The sequence below is a fragment of the Lucilia cuprina genome, chromosome 3, assembly GCF_022045245.1.
Source record: "Lucilia cuprina isolate Lc7/37 chromosome 3, ASM2204524v1, whole genome shotgun sequence".
In the NCBI taxonomy this organism is placed as follows: domain Eukaryota; kingdom Metazoa; phylum Arthropoda; class Insecta; order Diptera; family Calliphoridae; genus Lucilia; species Lucilia cuprina.
This window is the reverse complement of record NC_060951.1, coordinates 5,170,952-5,190,746: the sequence shown is the minus strand read 5'-3', so window position 1 is coordinate 5,190,746 and position 19,795 is coordinate 5,170,952. Positions and strand designations below refer to the sequence as shown.

At 27.3% G+C, this 19,795-nt stretch overlaps 1 protein-coding gene across 3 annotated transcripts in view; it reads right to left on the bottom strand.

Moving 5' to 3' along the window:
- Positions 1 to 381: 381 nt before the first annotated feature.
- LOC111685385 (tyrosine-protein phosphatase corkscrew) overlaps positions 382 to 19,795 on the bottom strand; it is a 56,257-nt gene continuing 36,843 nt past the window's right edge. For 2 of the 3 annotated variants that reach the window (XM_046945903.1, XM_023447646.2), the window contains 7 exons: positions 9,367 to 9,529; positions 6,027 to 6,206; positions 3,910 to 4,027; positions 2,959 to 3,842; positions 2,792 to 2,882; positions 1,391 to 1,580; positions 382 to 1,249 (listed from right to left, as the gene is read on the bottom strand). In XM_046945903.1, the coding sequence (XP_046801859.1) occupies positions 661 to 1,249; positions 1,391 to 1,580; positions 2,792 to 2,882; positions 2,959 to 3,842; positions 3,910 to 4,027; positions 6,027 to 6,206; positions 9,367 to 9,529 (2,215 nt within the window). In that variant the 3' untranslated portion in view covers positions 382 to 660. The remainder of the gene's footprint in view (positions 1,250 to 1,390; positions 1,581 to 2,791; positions 2,883 to 2,958; positions 3,843 to 3,909; positions 4,028 to 6,026; positions 6,207 to 9,366; positions 9,530 to 19,795) is intronic. The other variant, XM_046945902.1, reaches the window with a different exon arrangement.

The following is a 19,795-nucleotide window of genomic DNA, read 5'->3' as shown; positions in this document are numbered from 1 at the left end:
CTAGTCTATAGTCTAGTCTATAGTCTAGTCTATAGTCTAGTCTATAGTCCAGTCTATAGTCTTGTCTATAGTCTAGTCTATAGTCTAGTCTATAGTCTAGTCTATAGTATAGTCTATAGGATAGATTACAGTCTTGTCTCTAAACTAGTCTATAGTCTAGTCGATAGTCTAGCCTTTAGCCTTGTCCATAGTCTTGCCTATAGGCTGGTTTGTGTTCTAGACTATAGTCTAGTCTCAAAGCTAGTTTATGTCTTATTCTATAATATAGTCTTTAGTCTAGTCCAGCCTATAGCTAAGTCTATAATGTAGTCTTTAGTCTAGTATATAATCTAATCTCCAGTCTAGTCTCTTGTCTAGTGTTTAGACAAGTCTATAGACTAGTTTAAAACCAAGTCTTTAGTGTAGTCTAGCGGAAAATTTCTTTAGTACTTTATACAGAGTACATTCTTTCTTTTTGTTACAAGTTAGTACTATTCCAGAATTGCAGTTTTCCATGCTTGACATATACAGAAACAAAAACAAAACAAGAGGTATTATAAAAAAAAACATTTTTTTGTTAACAAAATTAAAATTTTAATTGTCATGTTTTACGTGGCGGTGTCGGAGGAGGTGGCGCATAATGTTGCTGTTGTTGAAGATGATGAGGATTTTGATGCCTCATCATGTCTTTGGGAATGTTTTCGTAGGCTGAAAAATGACGGGAGTAAACAATTTGAACAAACCGGGCCTGGTGGTGGTAGTGTTGGTGGTGGAGGAGGAAGAGGAGTTGGTAGTAGAGGTAGAGGAAACCTGCTTACCTGTCTGTTGTTGTTGCTGCTGCTGCTGTTGTTGTTGTTCGTTGTGTTTTGGCGTTGTTGTATTGCTGCTGCTGCTATTACTATTTTGATACAAATCATTGCTATATAACAGTTGCTGTTGCTTTTGTAGTTGTTGCTGTTGAATGTTTGTTATATAGGCGACATGTTGTTGTAATTTTTGTCGACTGCTTGGTGTTGTTGTTGGTGAGGGTAATGGCATTTTATTAAACATTGATGTTGATTTCGTTGATTGTTGTTGCTGTTGATTAATGTTGTCATTACAATTGTTAATATTATTACTACTACTGCTGCTGCTGCTACCACTACTGCAGTTTGTGGCTGTTGGGTTAGCACATTGTTGCTGCTGCTGTTGTTGTAGTTGTTTACTAGCTAAACTTAAATTAGGTGGTAAAGGAGATCTTTGTGTATCATTACCAATTTCGCCTGTATATCTGGAAAGAGGGGAAAACATAAATAACGTAAATTTTACATTAACACCAAAAAGTGAAAACAATTCTCTTTTTATCCTACAGAAAAAATTTCATACTTTTAGAAACTGAACAATATTTCTTTCTTTGCTTTCCAATACTTACTTTATATTTGTATATTCCCTTCCCACTTGTAAACTTTGCTCTTCGGCCCGTTTACGTTGTATAAGTGTTTGTATATAATGCTGGACAGCATAATAAACAAATTTATATTGTGCTTCCGTTTGTACTAAGCCAGAACGTTGGGAACGTACCATTTGGATTGTGCGTTGTATATCAATTTCAGTATCTAAACCTGAAAAATATGAAGAATGAAAAAAGAAATTTAAATAAAAGTTGTACAGTAAAGAAATTAAAATTTAGTCTATAGCCTGAACTGAACCAGAACAGAACTAGAATAGAACTAGAACAGAACTAGAACAGAACTAGAACAGATCTAGAACAGAACTAGAACAGAACTAGAACTGAACTAGAACAGAACTAGAACTGAACTAGAACTGAACTAGAAAGGAACTAGAAAGGAACTAGAACTGAACTGGAACTGAACTGGAACTGAACTAGAACTGAACTAAAACTGAACTAAAACTGAACTAGAACTGAACTAGAACTGAACTAGAACTGAACTAGAACTGAACTAGAACTGAACTAGAACTGAACTAGAACTGAACTAGAACTGAACTAGAACTGAACTAGAACTGAACTAGAACTGAACTAGAACTGAACTAGAACTGAACTAGAACTGAACTAGAACTGAACTAGAACTGAACTAGAACTGAACTAGAACTGAACTAGAACTGAACTAGAACTGAACTAGAACTGAACTAGAACTGAACTAGAACTGAACTAGAACTGAACTAGAACTGAACTGGAACAGAACTAGAACAGAACTAGAACAGAACTAAAACAGAACTAGAACAGAACTAAAACAGAACTAGAAAAGAACTAAAACAGAACAGAACTAGTCTATAGTCTAGTTTATAGTCTAGTTTATAGTCTAGTCTATAGTCTAGTCTATAGTCTAGTCTATAATCTAGTCTATAGTCCAGTCTATAGTCTAGTCTATAGTCTAGTCTTGTCTGTAGTCTAGTCTATTGTCTAGTCTATAGTCTAGTCTATAGTCTAGTCTATAGTCGAGTCTAGAGTCTAGTCTAGAGTCTAGTCTATAGTCTAGTCTATAGCCTAGCCTATAGTCTAGTCTATAGTCTAGTCTATAGTCTAGTCTATAGTCTAGTCTATAGTCTAGTCTATAATCTAGTCTATAGTCTAGTCTATAGTCTAGTCTATAGTCTAGTCTATAGTCTAGTCTATAGTCTAGTCTATAGTCTAGTCTATAGTCTAGTCTATAGTCTAGTCTATAGTCTAGTCTATAGTCTAGTCTATAGTCTAGTCTATAGTCTAGTCTATAGTCTAGTCTATAGTCTAGTCTATAGTCTAGTCTATAGTCTGTTTTATAGTCTAGTCTATAGTCTACACACTAGTTGAGATTTAAAGCAATTTTTGACTTACCATGTCTATCGATTTGATCTAAAATCATATCAATCACAATAAAGGTACCCGTACGACCTATGCCAGCGGAACAGTGGACACAAATTGGACCCTATTGCAAAAAAATTAAACAAAAATCAATAAAACAATTATAGAAAACTTTTCTAACATTTTCCCTTCCAACTTACCGGTTTCTCACCCGCTTGTGTCAATTGTCCCTGTTTAGTATTAACATCCTGTAAAAAGTTTAAAACACAACCAGGATCAGCTGGCACTCCATGATCAGGCCAGACTTGAAAATGATAATGGAATATACGTCTCTCGGGCTGATCACGCCACGAGAAGAGAAATTCCCTTAAAGTATAATCATTAGTTGAATTCTCTGAGATACATTGAATTTTAGCGGGTCCAAATTGTTTGCACTGTCCCTCATCGGGCCAATATTTGGCACATTTATTTTTGCCTCTCTCATATTCTTTGGTAGTCATAACAATGACCCGAGTATTTTCCTGCCAAATCATATTCCAAAAGTCAGTTATCGTATTGGCCAAACAACCCTGGGTGGCTATGTAGGTTTTAAACATTTCCCTTTCGGTTAAGTCATTGCTATTCTTTTTATTAAGGGGACGTGAGGCGGCTGTAGCCGAACTAGGGGCGGCGGGACGCGGTGGTGGTTGCTGCTGCTGTTGTTGACTTAAGCAACCATTACTACTAGTGCTCATTAAGGCGGAATTGGTTAAGGATTCACTGCGTTTATGTTGCTGATGTTGTTGTTTGCTAAGATTATCATTCTTCTTGTTGCAGGTGGTGCAATTACTATAAGGTAAAGTGGCCGTTTTCACCGCACACTGTACACAGGTCTTATTAAGTATTTGACAATTGGGACAATTCTTTTGCATTTGAGCCGCTGTACAGGCCGGACAGGAGGATACCATAGCATTGAGACTCTCTTGTGAGGCATTCATATTGTTTTGTTCACCATCGGTGGGTAAGCGTATATAGTTGGCATTGATGTACTCAGCGCCGGCTAATGTGTGATCCACATCATTAAGTTTAACACGGGTGTGATCATCTGGAAGATTTTATAATAATTTAATTTATTATTTGTTAAAAAAACATCAATGAGATGAACTACTTACAGGGTAAAATATTTCTATAACGATTTTTATTACGATTTTCCATTTTGTAGCCCTCATTGCGAGAGAATATATCACGGCTGTCTTGTTGTAAAGCTTCAAATTCTTCCCAGAAACCACCCTGTAAAGAAAATATTAAGAAAAAATTAAGAAATTGTTAATTGGAACAAAACAATTGAAGTAGAGTGAACTGAATTAGAATGGCAATAGAACAGAACTAGAACTGAACTAGAACTGAACTAGAACAGACCTAGAACGGAACTAGAACAGAACTAGAACAGAACTAAAACAGAACTAGAATAGAACTAGAACAGAACTAGATCAGAACTAGAACAGAACTAGAACAGAACTAGAACAGAACTAGAACAGAACTAGAACAGAACTAGAACTAGAACTAGAACAGAACTAGAGCAGAACTAGAACAGAACTAGAACAGAACTAGAACAGAACTAGAACAGAACTAGAACAGAACTAGAACAGAACTAGAACAGAACTAGAACAGAACTAGAACAGAACTAGAACAGAACTAGAACAGAACTAGAACAGAACTAGAACAGAACTAGAACAGAACTAGAACAGAACTAGAACAGAACTAGAACAGAACTAGAACAGAACTAGAACAGAACTAGAACAGAACTAGAACAGAACTAGAACAGAACTAGAACAGAACTAGAACAGAACTAGAACAGAACTAGAACAGAACTGGAACAAAACTAGAACAGAACTAGAACAGAACTAGAACAGAACTAGAACAGAACTAGAACAGAACTAGAACAGAACAGAACTAGAACAGAACTAGAACAGAACTAGAACAGAACTAGAACAGAACAGAACTAGAACAGAACTAGAACAGAACTAGAACAGAACTAGAACAGAACTAGAACAGAACTAGAACAGAACTAGAACAGAACTAGAACAGAACTAGAACAGAACTAGAACAGAACTAGAACAGAACTAGAACAGAACTAGAACAGAACTAGAACAGAACTAGAACAGAACTAGAACAGAACTAGAACAGAACTAGAACAGAACTAGAACAGAACTAGAACAGAACTAGAACAGAACAGAACTAGAACAGAACTAGAACAGAACTAGAACAGAACTAGAACAGAACTAGAACAGAACTAGAACAGAACTAGAACAGAACTAGAACAGAACTAGAACAGAACTAGAACAGAACTAGAACAGAACTAGAACAGAACTAGAACAGAACTAGAACAGAACTAGAACAGAACTAGAACAGAACTAGAACAGAACTAGAACAGAACTAGAACAGAACTAGAACAAAACTAGAACAGAACTAGAACATAACTAGAACAGAACTAGAACAGAACTAGAACAGAACAGAACTAGAACAGAACTAGAACAGAACTAGAACAGAACTAGAACAGAACTAGAACAGAACTTGAACAGAACTTGAACAGAACTAGAACAGAACTAGAACAGAACTAGAACAGAACTAGAACAGAACTAGAACAGAACTAGAACTGAACTAGAACTGAACTAGAAATGAACTAGAACTGAACAAGAACTGAACTAGGCTTCTACTAGAAAAGAAAATTCCCTATTTGGAGATACAATGCTTGTCATCAGAGATTTGTTCATTTAGTTTTTTCTAATTCGTAATTAATAATTCAATTATAAATTTCTATTGTCTCAAACAATTATAAAAAATGATTACTTTTTAACCGCATTTATCAATTATTATTAATAATGTATAAATTATAATAAGAAGATTTTTTTAATGATTTTTTGCAACCTTAATCTCTCCCTATCTCCCTTTATTCTTCTAAACCACAACATGTTCCCAAACGATTTAAAGCAAAAAAAGTTCTAAAAATTAATTACTTTTTGCTATTATATAGTTATTATATTGGCGTAAGCTTTTCAAATGTAAAAAAGATTATGAAAATGAAAAAAAAACTTAATTATATTAAAAAAAAAAACTTACATTATTTAAACAACAATAACAACTTTTGACAGACACTATTGTTTTAACTGCTTAAAAGCCTTAAAAGGTAAAAACAACTGAAAAATCTTTTGATTTGTCTATAACTATTAAAATGTTCGTTGGAATTGTTAATGTTAAATGTATTTGACAAAACTAATTTCTAGCTCACCTTAACCAATTGCTCCACTCTGGCATTAATGCCAGCCGCTGTTATGCGTGTGGCATTGAATGGTTGCCGCAAATGCACCACTGTGCCACAAGTCTCAACCATGGGATTACGTTTGTAATGTTCGATCAATTCGGACAAAGTGTTAAAGGGTTCACCACCACCAACATCGTATTTATTATCCTGGAAAAAGAATGAAAAAAAAGATTAATAAAATATTTTTTTTTTACTTTTTTATGTATGTTTAATTAAAAAGTTTATTAAGCTACAATTTAAGGTCCATTTACATGAAATTTTGCAAGGAGAGTCTTAAGAGACCAGGAATTTAAGGAAACCACAATTTTGATACAGTCACCTTAGAAAGTTTTGCCCAAATTGTGATTTAACTTCATGGAAAACCTAAAATTAAAGCATAATAATACTTTCTTAGTTTTTACTCTCTTTTTACTGAAAAATTTGGCCCACTGTTATGAAATTTGGTATGGAGAATCTAAAGAGTCTAGGAATTTTCGTAGACCATAATTTTGCTACAGTCTCCTTAAAAAGTTTTGCGCAAATTGAAGTTAAACTTGAAGAAATAATTAAAAAATTCATGAAAATTTACTTCTGAAAATTTTACTTTTTTTGTTTTATAAAATTTGGCCTACTGTTATGAAATGTTGCAAGAAGAATCTAAAGAGTCTAAGAATTTTCCGAAACCTTTATTTCGATACAGTCTCCTTAAAAAGTTTTGCGCAAATTGAAGGTAAACTTGAAGAAAATTAAAAATATCTTAAGAAAATTACTTCCAAACAAATTGCTCCCTTTATGCTACAAATTAAGTTCCACTGTTATGAAATTTTGCAAGAAGAATCTAAAGAGTCCAGGAATTTCCCGAAAACTTGAATTCTATACAGTCCCCTTAAAAAGTTTTGCGCAAATTGAGGTTAAATTTGAAGAAAATTAAAAACGTCTTAAGAAAATTACTTTTAAACAGTTTGCTACAAATTTAAGCCCACTGTTATGAAATTTTGCAAAAAGAATCTAAAGAGTACAGGAATTTCCCGAAACCTTTATTTCGATACAGTCTCCTTAAAAAGTTTTGCGCAAATTGAAGTTAAACTTGAAAATTAAAAATATCTTAAGAAAATTACTTTTAAACAGTTTGCTTACTGTATGCTACAAATTTAAGCCCACAGTTATGAAATTTTGCAAGAAGAATCTAAAGAGTCCAGGAATTTCCCGAAACCCTAATTTCGATACAGTCACCTTAAAAAGTTTTGCGCAAATTGAAGTTAAAGTAGAAGAAAATTAAAAAAAAAAACTTAAGAAAATTACTTTTAAACAGTTTGCTTACTGTTTGCTACAAATTTAAGCCCATTGTTATAAAATTTTGCAAGAAGAATCTAAAGAGTCCAGGAATTTTCCGAAACCTTTATTTCGATACAGTCTCCTTAAAAAGTTTTACGCAAATTGAAGTTAAACTTGAAGAAAATTAAAAATATCTTAAGAAAATTACTTCCAAACATTTTGCTATCTGTATGCTAAAAATTTAGGCCCACTGTTATGAAATGATGTAATAAGAATCTAAAGAGTCCAGGAATTTCCCGAAACCTTGATTTCGATATAGTCCCCTTAAAAATTTTGCGCAAATTGAAGTTAAACTTGAAGAAAATTAAAAATATCTTAAGAAAATTACTTTTAAACAGTTTGCTCACTGAATGCTAAAAACTTAGGACCACTGTTATGAAATTTTGCTAAAGAGTCCAGGAATTTCCCGAAACCTTTATTTTGATACAGTCTCCTTAAAAAGTTTTGCAAAAATTGAGGTTAAATTTAAAGAAAATTAAAAACATCTTAAGAAAATTACTTTTAAACAGTTTGCTTACTGTATGCTACAAATTTAAGCCCACAGTTATGAAATTTTGCAAGAAGAATTTAAAGAATCCAGGAATTTCCCGAAACCCTAATTTCGATACAGTCACCTTAAAAAGTTTTGCGCAAATTGAAGTTAAACTAGAAGAAAATTAAAAAATATCTTAAGAAAATTACTTTTAAACAGTTTGCTTACTGTATGCTACAAATTTAAGCCCACTGTTATAAAATTTTGCAAGAAGAATCTAAAGAGTCCAGGAATTTCTTGAAACCTTTATTTCGATACAGTCTCATTAAAAAATTTTGCGCAAATTGAAGTTAAACTTGAAGAAAATTAAAAATATCTTAAGAAAATTACTTTTAAACAGTTTGCTCACTGTATGCTAAAAATTTAGGCCCATTGTTATGAAATTTTGCAAAGAGAAACTAAAGACTTCAGGAATTTCCCGAAGCCTTAATTTCGATACAGTCTCCTTAAAAAGTTTTGCGCAAATTTAAGTTAAACTTGAAGAAAATTAAAAATATCTTAAGAAAATTACTTTTAAACAGTTTGCTCACTGTATGCTACAAATTTCTTGAAATTTGACATATAAAATCTAAAAGGTTTTAGAAATCGTGGGAGCTACTGGGAAAATTTTGCTAAAAATAAGGTTAAACCAAAAAAATTTTTAAAAATCTCCTAAGAAAAAGTTGACCCACTGTGTTAGAATTTTGTTAGATTATGCTATAGAGTCTTGCGATTCAAAAAAAACTTAAAGGTTACATGGACTTTTTACAAAGTTTTAAAAAAAAAAAAATTATATTAAACTTAAAGAAATATTAAAAATTTCCAGTAAAAATACTTAAAAGTTTTGTGTCTATCTAGGAGCAATAAAAGTAGACCCATTGTGATAAAATTTTAAGAAGATATTGCAAAGAGTATTTAGCTTATAAAGAACTTTATAAAATTTGTTTAAAATTTAAACATTAATTGAAAGAAAATTGTTGAAATTATGTCAAATTTGCTAAAATTTTATTTTCTTTTTAAAAGTCTAAATTATTTAAATTCTTTTAACCTAAACACTTTTTATTGTTATTGTTAATAATTAAATAAATTCTCTAAATATTAATTATTTATTTTTGTTGTTGTTGTTGTGATTGTTATTGTGTTTTTGTTGTTATGATTTAGCTGCTATTAGTAAGTCATTGTTTTGTCATATTTGTAAAACGAATTAAATTTATTTTCAACGTTAGAATAAATAAATATTTTGTTGCTTTTGTTTTTTTAGAATTATTTAATATGAGTGAGCGATGTTGTTGTTGTTGCTGTTGTTGTTATTGCTTTTAATTCAAGGTCACCAATAATAAGGAAAAACTTTAGATTTAGTAAATTACATTATTTGAACTTGAAACCGAAAAAAAACACAAATCGATTTTTTTTTGAAATTTTAGTTAGTTTAATAAAGTGTGAGTGTGTATGTTATATAGTAATAATTTCTATGAAACTTACCTGCCAACGTATCATGACATTAGTTACTTTATCATCGGTACGTACGGATAAAACAAAATCACCTGGTTTTGATTGAGATTCACGTACCAGAAATGAACCATTCTTACCACGCTCCAATAACAATTTTTCACCTTCTTTACCAGAAAGATTGCCATGAAACCATCTGCAATAAAAATGAACAAAAATAACAGTTTGTTAAACATGAAATTAATTTTGTGTGTTTTTTTTAATCTAATTATTTACGTTTTAGTTTATTTGTGATTTAAACTGATTTTTTTTAATAAATTCTATTCAACTTTCAAGTCCTTTTCTATGGCTTAACAATTGCGTACTAATTGTTTTTTAAATACTGACACATATTTGCTTTAAAAAAGCTTTTTTTGTGAGATTTTTCGTTTAATTGGAATTACAATGTAGACGTTAAAACCACAAACCACAGAAAACAAAAATATTTATAATTTGTACAGATTTACAATTAAAACTACCAACGACAAAACCACCCACAAACATTTGAAATAAGAAAAGATTTTTTCTCTTTTGAGCTCATTAAAATTGACCCACTGTTCTGAAATTTTGTCTATATATTCTAAAGAGTTTATAAATTCTGTACTTCTCAAGTTTTATAAAAAATTCTTTCAAAGTTTTTAAAATTTTCATTCAAAACTGAAGTAATATTGAAAATCCTCTTGCTAAAACATATAAGTATATATTGCTCTCTGGGAGGTAAAAATGTTGACCCACTGTGATGAAATCTTGCCCAGATATTCTGAAGAGTTCAAAGATTCTATAGACATCAAATTTTTAAAAAAAAGTTTTTCAAAAAATTTCACTCAAAACTAAAGAAATATTGAAAATTCTCTTACAAAAACATATAAACATATATTGCTCTCTGGAAACTAGAAATGTTGACCCACTGTGATGAAATTTTGTCCAGATATTCTAAAGAGTTCAAAGATTCTATAGACATCAAATTTTTAAAAAAGTTTCTTTCAAAGTTTTTCAAAAAATTTCACACAAAACTAAAGAAATATTGAAAATTCTTTTACAAAAACATATAAGCATATATTGTTCTCTGGAAACTAGAAATGTTGATCCACTGTGATGAAAATTGGACCATATATTCTAAAGAGTTCAAAGATTCTATAGACATCAAATTTTCAAAAAAGCTTCTTTCAAAGTTTTTGAAAAATTTCACTCAAAACTAAAGAAATATTAAAAATTCTCTTGCTAAAACATATAAGCATATATTGTTCTCTGGAAACTAGAAATGTTGACCCACTGTGATAAAATTTTGCCCAGATATTCTAAAGAGTTCAAAGATTCTATAGACATCAAATTTTTAAAAAAGCTTCTTTCAAAAGATATATTGAAAAATCTCTTACAAAAAACCCTAAACCTATTTTAAGCTCTGAGAACAAAAAAAGTTGACCCACTGTGATAAAATTTTACCAAAATAAACTCAATTGCATAAAGATTTCATGAATCCTAAATTTCTATAAGAAACTTCTCCAGAAAGTTCAAAAAATTGTGTTCAAATTCAAAGAAATATTAAAAAAAAAATATATGTTTAAAACATATTTAAATATATTTTGCACTCCAAAGACTAGATAAGTTGACCCACTGTACAGAAATTTTATCAAAATATTCTCAAAAGTACTAAGATTCAACGGACCATAAAGTTTTAAAAAACTTCTTTCAAAATTTACAAAAAATTACTTGCAAATCTAAAGTAATATTGAAAAACTCACAAACTGTAGTTATCGCCTTAAATGTGTTCACATCTATGGTCGCTACACTTTGTAAACAATCTGGCTTTGCTTTAATTAAGTGATTTTGCAGTAGTATGCAGCTACATATGTATAATTGCAATTCTCTCTACATGTATCTCTCTATCTTTAACACCTTTTTGGCACACTCTTCCAAATTGCAAATTAATGAAGAGAGAGGCAGAGACAGAGAGAGAAATTGACTAAAACAGTGTCTGTGTAATTGTCAGCTAATGCAGAAAAGCTTTTTAAAAGACAAGTTTATAATGAAACTTTTAAATAAAGACAGGACTGGAAACACATAAAGATTAAAGAAATAAAAATAAAAAATTGTAAATGTAAAATTATTAGATAACTTGTCAAAATAAATAAACCATATAAAAATCTTAAAACTGTAAGAAAATAAGAAAATTCATTCACAATAGTTGGTTTATAATGCAGCTAGAGCAAAAACTTAAATTGATTTGAATAACAGAACTTGCTAGTATTACAATGGCATAGTAAAATTATGAAAATTCTCAAAAATAACGAAAATCATTCACAATAGCAATTTAGAAATATTGAAGATATACAAAAATTTGTTGATGGAATCTTACTAGAATTCTTATAAAGATTAGAAAACCATACAAAAATTTCAAAGTTGTAAGAAAATAAGAAAATGCATTCACAATAGTTAGCTAATTTTGGGAGATAAAGTAAAAGTTTAAATTGATTTAAACAACAAAACTTGCTAGTATTACAATGGCATTGAAAAATTATGAAATTTCTTAAAAATAACGAAAATCATTCACAATAGTAGTTTAGAAATATTGATGATAGACAAAATTTGTTGATGGAATCTTACTAGAAATCTTATAAAGATTATAAAACCGTATAAAAATGTCCAAATTGTTAGAAAATAAGAAATTCATTCACAATAGTTGGCTTATTTTAGGAGATAAAGTAAAAGTTTAAATTGATTTGAATAATAAAACTTGTTAGTATTACAATGGTGTAAAAAGATTTTGTAATTTCTTAAGAATAACGAAAATCATTTACAATAGTAGTTTAGAAATATTGAAGATATACAAAATTTTTTGATGAAATCTTACTGGAAATCTTATAAAGATTAGAAAACCATACAAAAATTCCACAGTTGTAAGAACATAAGAAAATTCATTCACAATAGTTGGCTTATAAAGGGAACTGGCGTCTGTAGTTCATGATATATATTAATAGAATAATGTAGGTTGGAAATTGCTTAACCGACCCTGCTTACAGTCATATTATTTATGTATATGTCAAAAGCTTTCATAATAAACAACAACAAGTTAAACTAAACTACTGACAGTCAACCACCTGTTTAACCAGCACGTGTAGTTTTTTGTTGTTTTTGTTATTCAGCATTTGCATACAGAGTTTAAGTATTAAGAGAGAGAGAAATATGGAGGGAAAGAGCGCTTCAATTATCTTTTAGATAAGTAAACAAAACTAGTTTGTAAAATCATTAAAAAACTTTAGTTTTTAAAACTCTAATGTAAAGAAAAATAACATAAATAAATAAAATTTAAATAAATATTGATTTATTTATTAAACTTTAAAAAAGCAGAAGTTAAAAGAAAACAAACGTAATGGAAAATTTGTTTTGAAAAAAAAAAGATTTGCATAACAAAATTAAACAAAATAGAGGCCAAAGAAAGACTTGTCGAAACGAAAACAAAGAACCGGCTTTAAGTTCATATAAACAAACCTATAAATGTAAACAAATTGTAAAATTGTGTTTTAATTTATATTTAAACTAGTTTCTTTTGCTAATAAAGGGGAAAAGTCAAGGGGGTTTAAAGGCAGGAAGTAGGGGAAAAAACCACTTGATCGAGCTGTAAATGGTGTTGCTTACAACTAGGGAACTATATAAATAATTGTAGGCTTAAAGTGGCTGCTGACATATTTATTATACAATAATTAAAAAAGGAAATTTTTACAATGATAAAATAAACAAACAATTTAAACTATATCCGGGATAGTGAGACACAACTAAATTTCAAGGTCGTTTTGTTAATACAGAACAAAATAAAGTTAAAAATAGTTCAAAATGTTTGTTATATAAAACAATTAAATTGTAGTTTAATGATCAAAAACAAACTAAATTAAATGAAAATTAAACAACAAACCTCATCACGAGAAAAAATACATGAAAATTTTAACAATTACTAATTAATTAAGAAAAATCATTCACAATAGTATTAACAAAAATTAAAGCTACATAAAAATTTTAAATTGAAAGTTACTAAAAACATAACCTCGATTAGTAAACAAAAGGAATTTTTCACAAATTCTAAAAATTATCCAACAATCATTCACAATAGTCGTTTGAACATTAATTTAAGGAAAACAATTCAATTGCCTAAGACTACAAACTTAGTCTAGAATAGAATGCTATAGAAAAGAATCACAATTTCTTAAAAATAAAGAAAATCATTCACAATGGTATTTTTAAAATTTAAAGCTAGAGAAAAAATTTCAATTGATTATTACTGAAAACTTAGTGGCGATTAATAAACGAAAGACAAATTAAAGAAATTCTAATAAACTAACAAAAATCATTCACAATAGTTAGCTAAAGTTTAGTTTAGAGTAAACATTTTAACTTTATAAAGCTAAAGAGTTTGTTTAGAGTACTATGCCATAGAAAAATTTCGCAATTTCTTAAAAATAACAAAAATCATTCACAATAGTAGTTTGCAAATATTTAAGCTAGGTGAAAAATTTTGATGAAATATAACTACTTATCATTAAGAGATTAGAAATCAGTTGAACAATTTTTCAAATTCTAAAAAATAAGGGAAATCATTCACAATAGTGAACTGGTTATTGAATATAGAGTAAAATTTTACATTGTTTTAGACTATAAAACTTATTAGGAATATAATGCTATAGAAAATTTTCGCAATTTCTTAAAAATAAGGAAAATCATTCACAATAGTAGTTAGCAAATATTTATGCTAGGTGAAATATATTGATGGGATATGACTACTAATGAAAAAGAGATTAGAAATCAGTTAAAAAAATGTTCAAATTCTAAAAAATAAGGAAAATCATTCACAATAGTGAACTGGTTATTGACTATAGAGTAAAATTTTACATTGTTTTAGACTATAAAACTTATTAGGAATATAATGCTATAGACAATTTTCGCAATTTCTTAAAAATGACAAAAATCATTCACAATAGTAGTTTGCAAATATTTAAGCTAGGTGAAAAATTTTGATGGAATATGACTACTTATCATTAATAGATTAAAAATCATTTCAAAAAATTTTCAAATTCTAAAAAATAAGGAAAATCATTCACAATAGTCGATTGGTTTTTGACAATAAAAGAAAAGTTTACATGGTTTAAGACTCTAAAACTTATTAGGAATTTATTCCTTTAGAAAAATTTTAAAATTTCTTAAAACTAACAAAAATCATTCACAATAGTTGTCAATTTTTTTTAAAATATTAAGGCTAAATAGATACTTGTATAAAAGTTCGTTTAAATTTCTAAAAACATATGTTCACCTTTTTCATTTTTTACAAAATTTCACAATATTTTTTTCCAAATTGCACAAACATTTGCTTTTGTTTTTTTACAATTAATCTTGTTTAATCTTGTTTATATAATTGTTTACACAATTCTAAAATTTATTTGTTTATAATAAATTTATGGTTTCTTTGTTAAACAAATTTACGCCTGAATGAAAAAAAAAACTCATAAATGATAAAATTTGCATAAGAAAGCAAAGACCTTCCTAAAACCTTTTTCAAAATAAAAGGATTTAAAATTTACTAAACAGTTAAGTATTTTTTTATTCAAATTATATTTATTCCAGCTTAAAAATCAAATTTAATTGAAAATTCAAATGAATTTCACATAAATCAAATATGCAACACAGTTGTAATTACATTTATCTATAAGCTTCTTAATGTTGAAACGAAAAAAGAAAGAAAACTTGTTTTTCTTAGCTGTCATGTTTGTCTAATCATTAAGTAATAAACATGTAAATTGTGAAATAAATCATTTTGAAATTTTTATTAAGATTAGAAAAAGTGAAAACAATTAAACAAACTCTACAAACAAGAAAAATGAAAAGGAAAAAAAAAGTTCAAAATCCTCCAAAAGCGAAAGTGTTAATCACAATAACAAAACAAAAACAAATCAAGTTAAACAACAAAAAATTATATTAAAACTAAATTATTAGATAAATGTAAACCAAATCCCAGCAAAACATTACCAAATTCTTAAGTAACCTTTAAAAATCATTCACATTAGTTGTAAAGCTTTTGAAATAATAAAGTTAGAATACAAATTTTTACTTTTTTTTGCTTATTAGCTTGTTTGCATTACAAGACTATAAAAAAATTCTACAATTTCCAAGAATTTCACAAAAATCATTCACAATAGTGTTTTCAAAATTTAAAGCTAGACAAGAAATTTTAATAGAATATAACAGCAAAAAATGCAGTGATTTCAAAGCCAAAAGAAAATTTTCAAAATTCAAAGAAAACAAGAAAAATCATTCACAATAATTTTCTATTTTCTAAAATATTAAAGTTAGAATAAAAATTTTACTTGCTTTTTGCTTATTAGCTTACAAGCAGTAGAAAACTAAAGAAAAATTCTACAATTTCCAAGAAATTCACAAAAATCATTCACAATGGAGTTTTCAGAAATTGAAGATAAACAAGAATTTTTAATAGAATATAACTGCAAAAAGCAAAAGGAAAATTTTCGAAATTCAAAGAAAACAAGAAAAATCATTCACAATTTCTAAGAATTTAAGAAAAATCATTCACAATAGTAGGCTAACTTTTACAATATAAGAGTTAGAGTGAAAATTTAATTTGGAAATTACTATAAATCTTAAGGAGATTGAAAATTAAGTGAAATTTTTTTTAAATTTCCAAAAATTTAAGAAAAATCATTCACAATAGTAGGCTAACTTTTACAATATTGAAGTGAAAATAAAAATTTCATTTGAAAATTACTAGAAATCTTATGGAGGTTGAAAATTAAGGGAATTTTTTTTTAAATTTCCAAAACTTTAAGAAAAATCATTCACAATAGTAGGCTAACTTTTACAATATTAGAGTTAGAGTGAAAATTTCAATTGAAAATTACTAGAAATCTTATGGAGATTGAAAATTAAATGAAGTTTTTTAACTTTCCAAAAATTTAAGAAAAATCATTCACAATAGCAGGCTAACTGTTGCCATATTAAAATTAGAGTCAAAATTTCAATTGAAAATTACTAGAAATCTTAAGGATATTTAAAACTTAAGTGAATTCTTTTCAAATTTCCAAAAATTTAAGAAAAATAATTCACAATAGTTAGTTAATTTCTATAAATATAAGAAAAATCAAATAACTTTGGAAAAAAATTTGTATACAAGATCTATTAAAAACAATTTAAAGGTAAAATATTAAAATTTCTGAAAATTAAGAAAATTCATTCACAATAGTTAGCTATTTTCTATACAGTTTGTGGTGTGACAAAAAGAAAAATTGTTTGTAATTATAAAAATTTTAAGGATTTTAATATTAAACAAAAATATATGAAATATTGAAATTTCCAAAAAATCATTCACAATAGTTAGGCATTTCTTTACATAGTAGACTTAAATGTGATAAAAAGCGAGAAAACTTAATAAATTTACAAAAATTAACAAAACTATTCACAAAAGTTACAAAATTTGTATATTTTTCTTTCATTGCTAAAGGAAACAGTGTTCTCCATTAACTAGAAAGTATTTTTCGTTCACCATTCCCCTTTTTCTTATGCAAACAATTTCAATTTCTATTACAATGAATGTCTATTTTTATAACAATTTCATCATGTGTCCTTAAGCTAGATTATAGTCGTCTCAAGAGAAAACAGTTTTTGTATTAACTAAATAACTTAAATGGCATTTTAGCTAAAGTAATTAATAACTGTTATAAAAATACAGATTTTCACACTAACTCATGATCCCCCTCTGTCTCTCTCACTCCCTCTCTCGCTCGCTTACTCGCTCTGTCTATTTAAAATAAACTAAAACTATTTAAAGTGAATTAAACGAAAACAATTAAAATATTATACAAGTTTTCTTCCTGTTTGGTTTAAAAGTAAATGAAATAACAACAAATAAATCCGTTAACAAGATCAACAACTTTTTCAAAATTAACAATGTTACAAAGATCTCAAGTTAACGATTAATCGTTTCGAATAGTAACGAAGAGAATCATTTCGTCAATTAACCAAATAATTTAAAGTTTTCGAAAAAATTTCAAGTTTTCGAAAAAATTTTTATTTTCTTAATTTTTTGAAAAATAACCGATTAATCGAATAATTCATAAACCGAATAACCGGTTAACCGAATATTTTTTTTATATTTTTACATTTCATTAAAACACTTAACACTTAATATAATAAAATATATATTTTCTTAATACTTTCACTTAAAATAATCGGTTATTCGTATAATCGTTAAACCGAATAATCGGTTATTCGATTAATTTTTTTTCTCAAAAACTAAAATTTAACATAATTAAGCCATTAACATAATTAAATAGTTGTTAATTTGCTACTTTTCTTAATAAAAAAAATCGGTTACTCACATAAACGTTTAAACGAATAATCGGTTATTCGATTAATTTTTTTGCTCAAAAACTAAAATTTAACATGATTAAGCCATTAACATAATAAATAGTTGTTAATTTGCTAATTTCCTTAATAAAAAAATCGGTTACTCGCCTAAACGTTTAAACGAATAATCGGTTATTCGATTTATTTTTTGCTCAAAAACTAAAATTTAACATGATTAAGCCATTAACATAATTAACAGTTGTTAATTTGCTAATTTCCTTAATAAAATAATCGGTTACTTGAATAATCCTGCAAACGAATAATCGGTTATCCGATGAAACATTTAATCGGTTATTCGAAAATTTTTTTGAAAAATTTTCATATTTGTAAGGAATAAACAAGAAACTAACAACTAAGAAATTTTTTTTCTTTAAATTCTTGTTAATTTTTGCTAAAATAATCGATTATTCGTTTAATCTTTGGAACAAGTTTTTGAACCGATTATTCAAATAATTATTTTTTTTCAAATTTCACATTTTGAAGAAAAATTCAAAAATTTAAAGGATAATTGAAAAAAATAGTTGATTATTCGACTAAATATTCGAACAAATAACCGATTATTCGAATAATTTTTTGAAAAAATAACCGGTTATTCGAAAAATTTTTTCACAATTTTTTTTTAATTATTTTCAAATTTTCTTTCAAAAAGCTTATTATTTATGAATTATTGAAAAAATAGTCGATTAATCGAATAATCGTTTCAACAAATAACCGGTTATTCGAAAAAAAAACTTTCACATTTCTATGAAAAAACAACAAATATCACAAATATTTGTTTAATTTTTATGTTCCTTTATTAAATTTCGATAAAATAACCAATTATTCGCATAACCGTTTAAAGCAAAAACCGGTTATTCGAATAATTTTTGTTCAAAATGTTTAAAATTTTTATATTTTTCTAAAGAAAAAAGCAAGAAACTAACAAATATTAAATTAATTTTTAAAATGTTTGTTAATTTTTAATAAAATAATCGATTATTCGAAAATTTTTTTGGAAAAAACCGATTATTCGAATAATTTTTGGAAAAAACCGATTATTCGAATATTTTTTTTTTATTTTTCATATTTTCATTAAAAAAAAACTGTATATTTAAGGTATTTTGCAAAAAATAACGATTATTCGAATATTCGTTTTCACAAATAACCGGTTATTCGATTAATTTTTTTTCAAAATGTTTAAAATTTTTATATTTTTCTGGAAAAATGCTAGAAACTAACAAATATTAAATTAATTTTTAAAATGTTAATTTTTAATAATATAACCGATTATACGGTTATTCTTTTGAAAAAATAAACGATTATTCGAATAATTTTTTTTTTTGAAATTTTCACATTTTCATTCAGAAATCTTTATATTAATGAAATATTGAAAAAATAGTCGATTATTCGAATAATTACAACCGGTTACTCGAGTATTTTTTTGTAGTTTTCATATTTTTTTGTAAAGAAATTTTGTAAAAATTGAAAATTAAGGTTTTTTTCATACGAAATTATTACAAAACTTTTAAGTTCTTTCAAGTATTTTATATTGTTTATTTGTTGTTATTGTTTTAGGGTTTTTGTTGTTCTTGTTGTTTTTGTTTTATAGATTTATATATTTAAAACAAAATTAAACTAAGAATGCGGTTTTATTAATTGTTATTTTTAATTAAAAATGCATTAAAAAAAATCTGGGTTAAATGAAATTTTTTTGAACTGAAAACAATAAAAAAACATTTTCACATTCATTACAATATTTTAAGGGAGCAAAAGGAAAGCTGTACAATTAAATTTTTTTATAAAAAAAATTTAAAAAAAAATTTAAATTGTTTTTGTGAAAAAAATTGCAAATCCATTTTTAAAGGGTTATTAACCAACATTAAACAAAAATAGGTTTATTGTTCAGCCATAAAAATTAACACGAGCAAAATAAATGCTCACAAGAAAATTAACACTTTTTTTATGAAATTTATTTATTTAAAAAAAAAATCTAAATAAAATAATAAAAAAACAGAAAAACAAATAAACTTAAATAAATAAA